The sequence below is a fragment of the Juglans microcarpa x Juglans regia genome, chromosome 2D, assembly GCF_004785595.1.
Source record: "Juglans microcarpa x Juglans regia isolate MS1-56 chromosome 2D, Jm3101_v1.0, whole genome shotgun sequence".
Lineage (NCBI taxonomy): Eukaryota > Viridiplantae > Streptophyta > Magnoliopsida > Fagales > Juglandaceae > Juglans > Juglans microcarpa x Juglans regia.
In genome coordinates, this window is record NC_054596.1 from 38,414,937 (window position 1) to 38,428,654 (window position 13,718).

The following is a 13,718-nucleotide window of genomic DNA, read 5'->3' on the forward strand; positions in this document are numbered from 1 at the left end:
ACAACGGCATCAGCATCAGCATCGACATCAAATGTTGACATGAAAGACATAATTAAGCTTGATGATCTTGCTGGTTTTCTTAAATCACTACAACCAATGACGGTACATTTCTACGGTCTTCTTAAACTTTTTTTTCTTTATATATATTGCCTTCTAAAAATTTTACACATGCATTTTCAAAATAAATACAACCTTATCTTAAGACTACATACTATTTACAACCATTAAAAACATATATCTGTTCCAAAATTAATGCAGAAAGCAAAATTTTGGATTAAAGCAACTATTTGTGTGGTTGATCTCCATCAAATATTCTTCTACATGTCCTGCATTGGGTGTAAGAAGGGGACTGGATATGAACAAAATGAAAATTTTCAATGTTATCATTGCAAATACATGAGCAATGCACAACCACGGTATATATGTTATATTCATATTTTACGTCGTAAATGTTTCTTTAATCAATTTTATGTTATATTTAAATTATTGCTTAATCATTCAGACTAAAAAATATAGTTTGTTTATATAGCTGTCGAGCTTACATCGAAGTTGACGATGGTAATGGACGACTGGGGGCTGTCATGTTCGGTCAAATTGCAGAAGAAGCTCTGGGTTGCACAGCAATCGAACTAATGGAACATACAGGAGAGGTAACCAACTTATTCATATTCTAATTTGTATTTTAAAAACATTTAATCTTAGATATTCAAATAGGAAGTTATCAAAAATATCTTTTACATTATATTTATTCACCATACAAGAACATTTACCGTATATCCAAAATATTGCAAAATTATGTTCAACCAAAAAATGGATCATACAATTGGGTGCAGATTTAGATCAACTCCAAAAACAACGTCACAAAAACTTCAATGTTCTCTCCATAAATGTTGTAAATGACGAGAACACACCACTTTGAATCCATAACCAGCAAACTTTACTTTCAGTAACGAAAGAAACAATTATGTAATATTTAGCAGTTTCAGACTTTACTTTCAGTAACGAAAGAAACAATTATGTAATATTTAGTCGTTTTAGACTCTATTTTCATTAACGAAAGAAACAATTATGTAATATTCACTTTCCAGACTTGCTTAAACATATAGTTTGTTTAAATCATTTATCAGAGACCTTAAACAATCATAGTTTGCTTAAACAATTAATTATATTATCTTCATAGACCTTATCATTAAATTCTTTTCTTCTACACTAGATGTTTATATTTTAGAATAATTTAATACAGGGCAAACGTGCATCGCATGTAAAATTCACTGCTAGTATATATATATATATATATATATATATATATATATATATTCTTAATCCCCTTAACAGAGCAACCATTCCACTTGATCTTTTATTGGATTGGTGGGATCTTTACCAGTTTTATTGATTTTTTGTTAGTATGGCGGGAGCTTGCCAGATTGCGCACTTTTGAATGTATATATAAGGGGATGTACTTCCCCATGCATTGACTGCTATGCAATCTCTCTTCCTTTTCTTGTTCTTATGTTGCTGTCGCATTGACTTGCACGTTACAAGTTACAACTCTCTCTTCTCCCCTCCTTGAGGCCCTTGATTACTACATTCTGACAGACATCTCCACCCAAGATCTGAACTGGATTGGCATGGGGTGCTTCTTTGTTTCTAAAGGGAAAAAAAAGATGAAATTTCACCTATAGATGTACAAGAAGTACAACAGAAACTCATCTATTTGAGAGTTTTAGCTATTAGATTCTTCAGTTCCAATATAACTGACTAAAATAAGATGATCACCATCTCTTATAACATCTATATCATCAATTTCAGCTCCATCTTTGCTAAGGACTTTACTTGGAGAGACCCCGAATTTCTTAGCACCTATCTCAAGTAGCTCCTGAAAACTCCCTGGAAGTAGCATAAGCTTTCCAGCTACTTCTCCCTTTTCTGGACAACTAATTGTCACTCTAGTAGGGTTATCTCCAGATTCTCCACGGTCCTTGCCATTTCTTATCATGTTAACAGAGAATAGAAAGTCCTTCTCCCCATTGTGGGCAGAGGACATTATACCGAATAGTGAGTTGTGGAACTTATTAGTCCTGCGCCTTGGACGGGATTGGCTCCACGATCCATCTGTTGTACCTGTGAATGAGCCCTCCTGGGATGGACGGATTGCTGGCTCACTCTTAAATCGCCCAAGGAAACGAGTGCCATTTTTCCGCTCTGGAATCGCAACAATGGATTGAGTTCTGGGTTCTTTAGCAGATTGGAAAAGGATTTTAATGTCTTCATGTCCTTGTTGGTCAGCTAGATCCCTTGGGGTCCAACCATCAGGGTCTGGCTTGTCAATATCAGCTCCTTGATGCAGAAGGAATTGGACTATTTCAATGTTGCCTTCACAAACTGCAACATGAAGAGCTGTGTTTCCATTGTTTTTAGGAAGTGTGACATCTCCTCCATAACGAATTATTTCCTTGAGCAATGCCAAGTTGTTTTGCTCAGCAGCAGTGCATGCAAATTGACCAATGTCTCCGCGTTGTAAATTTGCACCACTGTCTAGTAGCACCTTGATCGCAGATTCATGACCAGCCAGCACTGCTTCCCATAGTGGCACATTCCCGTCAGAGTCTACATACACGCAAAATTAAACTCATCATTTTTATACTTATTGAATCACTCAGCAGAGCAATCCATGCCAGATAACAACCTTAATTCCAAAAATCCAATGCAATGAAAGGTAATTTAACATAGGGGCATATCTGATTATGTGACCTCAGATATGGATTGAAAATTAAGGTGACCTCACGAAATGAAAAACCATATCTGATAATGTACGAGTCAAACATGGGGGGCATGTCTAGGCATTCATCAATCAATCACAGAATTTTATAAGAAGAGTCAACTGATATGAGCCACTAGTGATCATCTATTCCTAAAAAAGGAATATTCACATGTAGTTCTGCATTTTTAACTATTACAAGTCTGATTTCCATTTCAAGATAATTTATAATATGTGGGATTCTGGCAATCATACCAACTTTTAAATCATTAGTGGAAGGAGTCTTCTGAATTATTTAGATTATCATGGTATGAAGGGAAAAGAAAAGGACCTGCATAAACCCTGGTACGGATTTAGATAATGAACTCTAGCTATGCTCTTATCTACAATCAAAGGCATAGAGACTGCACGTACATGCCTCTGGAAGTTGTATTTGAAGGTTTTTCTTTCCCTTTGGAGGGTATGCCACAAATCATGTTTTACAGGGTATGGAACAGCTAATGGGATAAGAGTATAAAAAATATTGCAAATCACAACCAATAAATATACACGACATAATAATACATGCTAACAGAAACAGGTAGCGCAAAACCTTTTGGCTCTTCACACAATCCACAAATTAATGGAAATAGAAATAAGAAAGATAGCATCCATAAAAACACAAAAAATTACCAAAAAGGAAAAACAGTGAACCAAACCCCATGTAGATTTGCACAAATAAATATCCCCACAAATGTTACAACAAATCATTATCCGCCAGTTTTTATACCAATATTAACTCTTTATATATTAGGTGTTTGGTTTAGTAGATGTCATATAAGCCCATAAATATATTCTGTGCTCTTTAATGGTATTATAATACAAAGGTTCAGTTGACAATTAAATTCACACTGCCACTCCAAAAGTCAACATATCTCTGCATTATTTATCTAAAATATTGGGCAGATCTTTTTGTTTGAAGGGGGCAACGTTATAATAGCAGCTTCATTATTGGGATTGACTTTAGTAAGACATCAGTAGACATTCAAATGGTTGAGAAATATAAAGGACTTTTTAGAAAATATTTGAATCCTTGGCTGAAAATGAAATATTGTGAGAAAAACTTCCAAAATTTGCAAAGGGAAACAGAAGGGAATTGAAAAAAAACAACCTGAAGAAGTTTGTGAATGTAATCATAGCTAAAAGTTAAAGCAGTCTCAGGTTTAGATCTACTAAAACGAAACCTTTTGAGAGAAGTATAGAGGAAAAAAATAGTGGAGCTAGAACATAGTCGAATTTTCATATAATCAAGTCTGGAGCACTCAAAAACCACTTCTAAAAAAATAGAGCGGGATGGTGAAAGGTTTAAAAAAAAGGACAAGCAAAAGGGAAAGTGATGATAATGACGTTTACATAGTTAAGCACAATGGCCATGTTTATGGGCATGCTTCTGCTAGAAGGTACCTCTACTGTTAGGATCTGCTCCATAATCAAGTAGTAGAAGCACACAATTCTCACTTCCTTTGGAAGCTGCTATATGCTGATTTTACATGAAACAAGGACGACATTTGAAAAATAAAATATTAGCATTCTCATTTCAAGAAGAGAATAAAATAAGTAGATGCAAAGCACACACCAGAGCGGTCCTGCCATTGTTGTCCGATTCATTTGGATCAAGACCCCGTTTCAACAACTGATGCAACAACAAGGCATCCCCCCTTAGAGCTGCAAAGCATAGACTAAGAGGCAGGTCCATTCTGCCATGAGCTAGCATGTTCTCAGTCTCCACCAGAACTTCTGACATTAATGGGTCATTAAGGCCTTTCAAATGCTGCCCACCAAGAAGAAAAGGCATGTAGAGCCAGAATATGTTAATCTTTATTGTAAATATGATCAGAACTATTTCACATTAGCGAAATGCTTGTATTCTACAAAACCAACATATGCTAAATAAAAATTTGATTGACGACTCGGAAAATGTGAAAGCTTTACACCAGCCAATTTAAAATTTCTACATATTTGTTAGAAAACACAGCAAGGGTACAGATTATTCCAAGTAGGAAAAGAATTTCTGCATTGATGAAGGATTATAGCAATAATTTAAGTTTACAGACCTGAAGCAGGTTATTCATGATTATGTTCCCATCTCCAACATTGGACTGAACAATATTTAAGAATGTGGTACGGTTCACTCGTAGAAGCTGGCTCAATCTTTTGGTCCGGACTGTAAATAGTTGTGGCCTGTAACAAAGTACTCCAATCTCTCCACAGACATCACCAGTTTTTGCCTCTCCTACAACCTGCAACCATTTCCTATGTTTTCAGTAAGCATATCGTATATCCTGGACATCATAACTTATGTTTCAGCCCCAAAGGAATCCATCTAAAGTTAAAGAAGATTTGGGAGATCAGACTTGCCTGTTCGACTCCATTTTTCTGGACCAATAGATCCTGTTATAATGCAAACACTACGGGCCATCATTTTCTAAATTTAATGAAAAGATACTGCTGTAATTTATTGGGGAAAAAAAAATCTCAAAAATAGTGTAGCTCTATTCTGTTTTTATATGTAAGTAGTCAGCTCTATTCAACTTCGTTAACATAATAAAGTACATACATACAATATTTTCATGAATAAATGTATTGGATTATTACCACTGCTCCATTGACAAGGATGTAGAAGTCTGTGGGTGCCTCATTCTGCAAGATCACATCTTCCTTTGGAGGAAAATACTCAGCTTTCATCTCTGATACCTTCAAAAGTTGGGAGGGAAAAATACCATGTAAGCATTTACCAGAATGAAGCAGGGGGAATTCAATTCACTTTAGAGAGAAGATTGGAAGTTAAACCAAGAGTTTAATGAATTACCAACTGAAAAAGCAAGTCGTTTGAAACCCCTTGAAACAGATACACCTTATCCACAAGAGAGTAGAAAAGATAATGAGAAATGCTTGAACGGATGGCTTTAGGAAGGGAATCAAGGGTCTCTTGCTGCTGGAGCCCCTCTGAGTCTGTTCTAAACTTCAAACATAAATGTGATAACATCTGATCTTGCAAGCGAACTGGCAGCTGGTTCCTCTGGGCAAAACTAGAGGCAGATTGGATGGTATCTCTCTGGAGATTTATTAAAGAAAGAAAAGGAACGGTTATTTGAAAGGACTCAAGAAACTAGCAAGTATTAGAACGAAAGTCCATGTCTGGAATTATATTTATGGCAGAGTATCAATTAATACAATTCACTCACAAATTTTCTGGTCCGACTGGTCCCATGGACAACCAAGTTTGTCATATTTCCAATCAAATATGCTGTCAATCCAAGGTTGAAAAGCATATAGAAGATGTCAAAGGTCATCTCCCTTGTATTCACAGGGTGCAAATCACCATAGCCAACAGTAGTTAGAGTAGTGATAGACCAGTACATCGTCGTCACGTAGCGGATCCACAAGCTCTGTTCAAGGAAATTATTCATTGACGCTCCAATCCATGTCCTCTTAGGGTCATGATAATGTGCTGCCAGATAATAATAGAAACATCCAGCACAATGAACCGCAAAAAGGGTAACCTGTAAAAAATATCGCAATCCTTATAAGATAGTGTAGTAGGAGAGAAACCTTTCCTTCACCTATATAGTCCCGGAGTTATAGTAGACTTACACAAATAAGTTTTGCACATCGAACCCAAAAGTAGTTGTAGTTCCTATCTTTTTCCAATCTGTAATGACGGCAATAAATCCCAAGTTAGAACAAACCATTTTTTCTACAGGAACCAAACTACAAATAAATCAATAAAGATAAATCATTCTCATATTGTTTTCAATAATTGGAAGCACAATTAATAAGATGAAAATCCTCTTCACCTGGAAAATAGGGCACTAACTCTCCGGAGACGCCAAAGGCGAAGCATGTTGAATAAGCCATTCGACCTGAAAGGTGAATGAGCAATCTTCTGAGCAAGCTCCGAAGGGATTGTGGATATGACATCAAAGGCCAACCAGGAACGTGCATATTTCCATGCTATCTTCTTTGGATTATCAACGAGTAGGTAGGTTGTTCTATCAAGGTACGCTACAAAAAAGGTAATAATGATATCCACAGCAAAGAATCCATTGACAACATTATCAGTAATGGAGAGTGGTCCCTGTGGTTTCTTAAGGAAGCCGAATTCAAACGGTGATACCCAAGCAGTATAGATGACCAGAACAACGAGAAAAGTTTCCCATATCCTGCAACAACCAATTTAGTCTGAGTCAAGCTACCGAAAAGTAATGTCCTGACATATTTATGAATAATTATGGATAATGGTTATGAATTCAGTCTACAAGTGAAGAGTGAAGACAGATCTTTATGCAAAAATGGATCTACTCTGTACATGACATATTTTCGGAGTTTGAAACATTAGTTCTTTTAAATTGGGGTAATGAATCACCCTTTTCTACACGATGCTCGGTTTGTAAAATACACATTGGCATTACAAGAACAAGAAGGGGAGGAAAAGCAAAGACAAAGACACAGTCTACAAAAGCTACAAACTGTTTTCCGTCATGAACAAGAAGAAAATTCAAAGCCGCCGAGTAGGTGCAACTCTGGTCTAACTTGGTGACAATTCAAAGATCAAATATTAAATACGAATTACAATCAAAAAAGTGGATGTCTCACTTTTAGGACACCAATCAAATATTCCAAACGCATGGGAAGACCGAAGAACTTTTCGTTCAGGAAAAAAGTACACAAAATAAAAACAACACCAGAACAAAGAAACAAGAAAATCGTTTTTTGTAGAAGCTATCCTTTTTGGCGTAAAATCAACGAGGTAGATCAAGATTTTAGATGAACAATGTCACACGGAGGAAGAAGCTTCCAACTACAAACCGTAGAACTGAAAAACAGTATATACAAGAGAAAATCATTTAAGAAATCAAAACGAAGTTCAAAATTTTCAAATAAAAATCCCAGAACGACAAATACGAGATTCATTCTCAAAGAGATAACTTGAAGCAAAAAATAAAAGGAAATGGAGATTAAAAAAAGAAGAAGTAATGCTATCAGTTACAAACGAACCATCACAAGATTCAACTATTATCTTTTCCAAATGCCCCATTATTGAAGAATATATAAATAAGCCAACAGTAGCACTTCAACTTCAGTCAATACAGCCATCATTATATTATTCAATTTAAAAAGAAAATAACAAAATAGGTATCCAGAAATTCAACAAATGCAGCATAAACCCAGAAAAGCAAGAATACCATTAAATTATTATTATAACAGCTAAAAAACATTGAAGCACATAACCCAAGAATCAAAACAATGGAGGAAAGATAATGAAATATGCAAACTTAAACAAAACAAAACCAACCCAGAAACAAAAACCAAGAAAATGAATCATTTTTGAACCTGTAGCGGCGGTCATATGGCGATATAATCAATCTCCTAAGCTTGACTCTGCGATTGCTTCTTGCTCCAAGGGACGGCAAAATCCCCGTAGAGAGACTGTAATGGCTACCGTCCCTCGACAATTGTTCAATCTCTTCTTTACCGCACATTGAAACCCGAAAGACCCCTTTGTTCATCAAAGGCTCCATTATTGATACACAGCCAAAGAAACAAACAGAGAAAAAACACTCCACTCTCGTTGCTTGAGCAAAGGCTCTGCTCTCTCTCTCTCTCTCTCTCTCTCTCTCTTTCTTCTACACGTAAACACGCATCGGGAAGGATGCCATGAACAACGTTTCTTTGTTTGCTTCTCGTATTTAGTTATGTAAGAGTCGGGTCCAGTTTATATAATACGCGCCCTCTCTCTGTGGTCTCTTCTCGGTCTGCAATTACCTTAAAACGCTGCTTCTATTCTGCTATTTCCCTTTGCCGCCTACTCTCAAAGCTGTCTTTCTACCTTAAATAAACGCTGCATTTGTCATTATTATATTCATTATGTAATATGGAAACTACTAAAACGGTTGATTTTTAATTCTTATAAATAATAAATGCTGATTTTTCTCTTCATTTTAAAGGAAATTGGTAAAATATGAGATATTTTCACATATATTTCTTTAAAACATAATAATTAAAATTCTTCATATTTAGTACTAATATATTATCTTTATTGTAAATATAGATAGTATAATATGCTATCCTTATATCTTATTTGTTGCCTTATTTAGTGTTTGCATGGTTGAGATTGTAGTAGGTAATATAATTTTTAATTTTAGAATTTTTAGTTATAGAGCTGCTCTACTATTAAAAAAATTATTTATTGTTTGATAATAATACGTTTAAAGCACTTTTAAATATATTATATTTATTTGAAAATAATATAAAAACATAATTTTTGAGGTAGAATGACATAAAAGGCCATTTGAGATAATGTCAATAAGATTACAAGACAAAGAAGTAATTATTTAAAAGTGGTATGGAAATTTTTGCCTTTTAATAGCCTTCTTTAAAATTGAAACTACCTTTCGAATTATCTAAAAAGGTACAATTGAAGAAAAATATTTTTCTTCAAACGTACGTTTTTAACTTTTTTATATTAAAAACTACTTTAATGTAACAGCCAAATTATCTAATTTTTTCCTTAAGGGTTGTTGAAGCTATTTAAAGTTTAAACACTTTTTAATACCCTTAATGCAATCCCAAATAGGCCCTAAACGACGTGGTTCAATAAATAAATAAATATAAGTGGATTTTGACATCATTTATCTTGAATGTTATTATTTTATCAAATAGTTTATGAATAACGATAGAGTTACTACCCTACTACTACCCATCTACTACTCCTTTTGTATTTGATTTTTTTAATGTTTTATTTTACTTAATGATTAAGAAATTGAATATTAATAAAGTTATATATTTTTTTAATTTTTTCTTAGTGATTAAAGATGTTAAAAAAAAATACTTAAAAGAAAATGATAAAAAGATAAAAAAATAAAAATAAAAATAAAATTTGAAATGCCCTTGAATAGTAGATAAGTAGTAATAGGATAGTAACTATATCACTACCCTATATATAATTCTTAAAAGTCATAAGAGTAGTATATAATTCAAAAATTAATAATTAATAAAACTACATAAAGTTTCGAAATGGCATTTGGTTGTATGAAGATGTAGTAAACGAATTGATTAGTTCATGAACAAGTTTGAATATTCATCTAACCCGATTTCGATGACTTTGAGCTTGAAAACAAACTAAACAAGTAAAATTTAAAGGGAAATGCTAGATGGCCCCAATTGACAAGATTGGGACCAAATTTTTACTTTTATTTTTATTTTTAATCTTGGATTTTTCTTTGATTAAGAAATATTTCTTTAAATGTTAGGTGTTGATGTGAATTCGGCTCTATTACCATCCTATACCTTTATTACCTTTTAATAAGGGGGATTCTTAAACAAAAATGTGGCTTGCAACCCATTTTAAGTCATATTGAAGTTCACAATTTTAGATAAGTGTAACAATTATAAAGAGATCACATAAAAATAAATTTACAAATTGATATGATCACTTCATATGATACATTAGATCTACTTTATAATAAAAGTAGTTTTACAATCTAACGTATCAAATCATGTCAGTTAGTAAACTTATTTTTGTGAAATTTCTTTATAACTAAAGCATTTCTCAAAAATTTAACTGGACCAAAAAATTATTGATAAACTCTACATATAAAATTAAATTCCTTTCAACATCTTATTCGAAATATGACAATGGTTGAGGCTTGAAAATCTCATCAATAATAATAATAAAATATATTACCATTAGCTGGTTGTAAAAATAGATAATAATAAGAATTATTATCATCAATTCCCTCGTCACAATCTATTACTATATATGAAAGTAGAGTCATATAATTTGACGTGATATTTTACCAATAAAATAGGTATTTTACTCATTAAATTTGAAGTGTTATGTTTATGAAACGGTAAACCTTTTAAAAATAATATTTCATTATGAATCATTATAACTTTTAAGTTTCGTTTCTTTTCTTACATATAAAGATATAAACTGATTCAAAACTCCATCCAAAATCACTAATTCAACATTTATATTGTTTTGTATTTTAAGTGGAGTCATATGACTCCGATATGACATTCTACCTATAAAAGTAAGCATTTTGCCCATTAAAGTTGAAGTGTTATGTTGATGAAGCGGTAATCATTTTAAGAATAATGTTTCATTATAAACTGTTGTAATTTTTAAATTTTATTTCTTTTCTTACACATAAAGATATAAATCGATTCAAGTCTCCACTCAAAAGCACTATTTCAATTATTATATTGTTTCGTCAAATAAACCGCCCTATAAACCATTTTAAATTTTTTCACTATAAAATCCGATCTCTCTCTCTCATACACAACATACACAACAATCCGCACATTGGACTTGATATAGAGTCCTTAAAATAATGAAAAGGAATAAAAGAAAATCGTACTTAGTACTAACGTACGAATCACGCGCTTGGAATGGGCGTGAGAAATCTCTCACCGTATCATTACCATCCCAATTATGGAAAGAGAACTGTTTGTATAAATTACCTAAATTGTTTATAAATATTGGGCAATAATACACCACCAATTATATTACTATTATATATTAAAATATTGATATTTTTTATTTTAATTCAAAATTTCTGTACCTACAACAATACAAAATAAATAAAATAATAATTTTTTATTCTTAATTATAAAAAAATTATAATATAGTTGTTCTTATATCATTTTTCTAGTAAATATTAATTTCTTTACAATCACTTCTGATTGCTGACCAGGGGTGTAAATTTATACCGGAAAACCAACTCCGATTTTGAACCGGTCCAGTCCGAGACTAGTTCATATATTAGGAAAATCGGCCGGAACCAGTTCGGTTCCGATTTTACACCTTCCCAGACCGGACCGATTGGAGAAATATATATATAAATTAATATTTTATATATAAATTTTATTATTTTATACAAAATTAATATTATACAAAATATTTTCTATATATAAGTTTTATATATAATATATAATTATATGTAAAAATTTTATATGTAATTATATATCATATATGTAATAATTTCATATTATAATTTATAAATTATAAGTTATAACATAAAATGTTAATCTTAAATATGAACATTTGTAATTTGTTTGATCATATGTTATTAATATAATTATATATAAGATAATATTATATAATTTATAAAATAAAAGTTTAATCTTAAAGATAAAAATTTAATTGATCATATGATTTAAACATAAAAATATATATTAAATTATATTATATATAATCTAATATATTATATAGTTATACTAATATATAAGTTTATAACTAATACTAATCTATAACTATACTAATAGTATAATATTAATACTATTATATAGTCTAATATATAATATAACTATACTAAATCACTATAAGTTTATGACTAATACTAATATATAACTATAATAATAGTATAATATTAATACTATTATATAGTCTAATATATTATATAGCTATACTAAAGCACTATAAGTTTATAACTAATACTAATATATAATATAGACTATAGTTATACTTATAATAATATAGTTGTACTAAATCACTATAAGTTTATGACTAATACTAGAGTCTAATACTATATTACTATTAGTAATATACTTTAAATCTATGTATAAATTAGTATATAAATCACTATACTAAATAATCACATATAAAATAATGATATAATAATACTAATACTAAATTACTATATTAATACTATCACTATAATACTATCAATAATATAGGTATAATAAATTAAACTCACTATAACAATTAATAAATACTAATATATAATTATTTTAATCACTATAACTAATAGTCTAATACTAATATTTATAATAATATTAGAGTCTAATACTATATTACTATTAGTAATATACTTTAAGTTTATGTATAAATTAGTATATAAATCACTATTCTAAATAATAAATTACTATACTAAAACTATCACTATAATACTATCAATAATATAGTTATAATAAATTAAATTCACTATAACAATTAACAAATACTAATATATAGTCTAAATAACTATAACTAATACCATACCAATATATAGCTAATTAGCTATGCTAAATTGCTAATACCTAATATTAATACTATTATATAGTCTAATATATTATATAATTATAACTAATACTAATATATATACTAAGACTAATAGTCTAATATAGCCTATAGTTATAATTATACTATATCACTATAACTAATACTAATATATATCTATACTAAAAGTCTAATATTATCACTATACTAAATAATAAATTACTATGCTAAAACTATCACTATAATACTATCAATAATATAGTTATAATAAATTAAATTCACTATAACAATTAACAAATACTAATATATAATCTAAATCACCATAACTAATACCATACCAATATATAGCTAATTAGCTATGCTAAATTGCTAATACCTAATATTAATACTATTATATAGTCTAATATATTATATAATTATAACTAAGACTAATAAATATACTAAGACTAATAGTCTAATATAGCCTATAGTTATAGTCATACTAATATAATTATACTATATCACTATAACTAATACTAATATATATCTATACTAAAAGTCTAATATTAATATTATTATATAGTCTAATATATTATATAGCTATAACTAATATATAACTAATATTAATATATATACTAATACTAATAGTCTAATATTAAAACTATTATATAGTCTAATATTAATACTAGTATATAGTCTAATATATTATATAGCTACACTAATATATAACTAATATTAATATATAGCTATACTAATAGTCTAATATAGACTATAGTTATAGTTATACTAATCTACATTAAATCACTATAACTATTAAATAATACTAAACTAATATAGTTATATTAAATCACTATAAGTCTAGAACAATTTTTTTAATAGGTTAATTCACTATAACAAAATATATATAACTATATATATATATATATTATATGGTATTAAATTACTCTAAGAAACAATGTC

General features: G+C 30.4%; 1 protein-coding gene across 1 annotated transcript; it reads right to left on the reverse strand.

The window, feature by feature from the left end:
- Positions 1 to 1,441: 1,441 nt before the first annotated feature.
- LOC121250173 (potassium channel AKT1-like) lies at positions 1,442 to 8,511 on the reverse strand. Its single transcript, XM_041149164.1, has 11 exons — positions 8,132 to 8,511; positions 6,595 to 6,960; positions 6,392 to 6,449; positions 5,983 to 6,300; positions 5,607 to 5,852; positions 5,393 to 5,491; positions 5,156 to 5,188; positions 4,852 to 5,037; positions 4,374 to 4,568; positions 4,202 to 4,277; positions 1,442 to 2,607 (listed from the first exon to the last, which is right to left on the reverse strand). Exons 1-11 carry the CDS (start codon positions 8,317 to 8,319, stop codon positions 1,724 to 1,726), a joined length of 2,649 nt encoding a protein of 882 aa, XP_041005098.1. The 5' UTR covers positions 8,320 to 8,511; the 3' UTR covers positions 1,442 to 1,723.
- Positions 8,512 to 13,718: the final 5,207 nt, after the last annotated feature.

Bases quoted from the DNA above. Each gene is read 5' to 3' on its own strand.
- LOC121250173 (XM_041149164.1), bottom strand. From the start codon at position 8,319: ATGGAGCCTTTGATGAACAAAGGGGTCTTTCGGGTTTCAATGTGCGGT. The intron at 6,450-6,594 runs GTGAAGAGGATT...CCGTCATTACAG, and splicing joins GTTAGTGCCCTATTTTCCAG to ATTGGAAAAAGATAGGAACT. The intron at 5,853-5,982 runs GTGAGTGAATTG...ATAAATCTCCAG, and splicing joins CCAGTCGGACCAGAAAATTT to AGAGATACCATCCAATCTGC.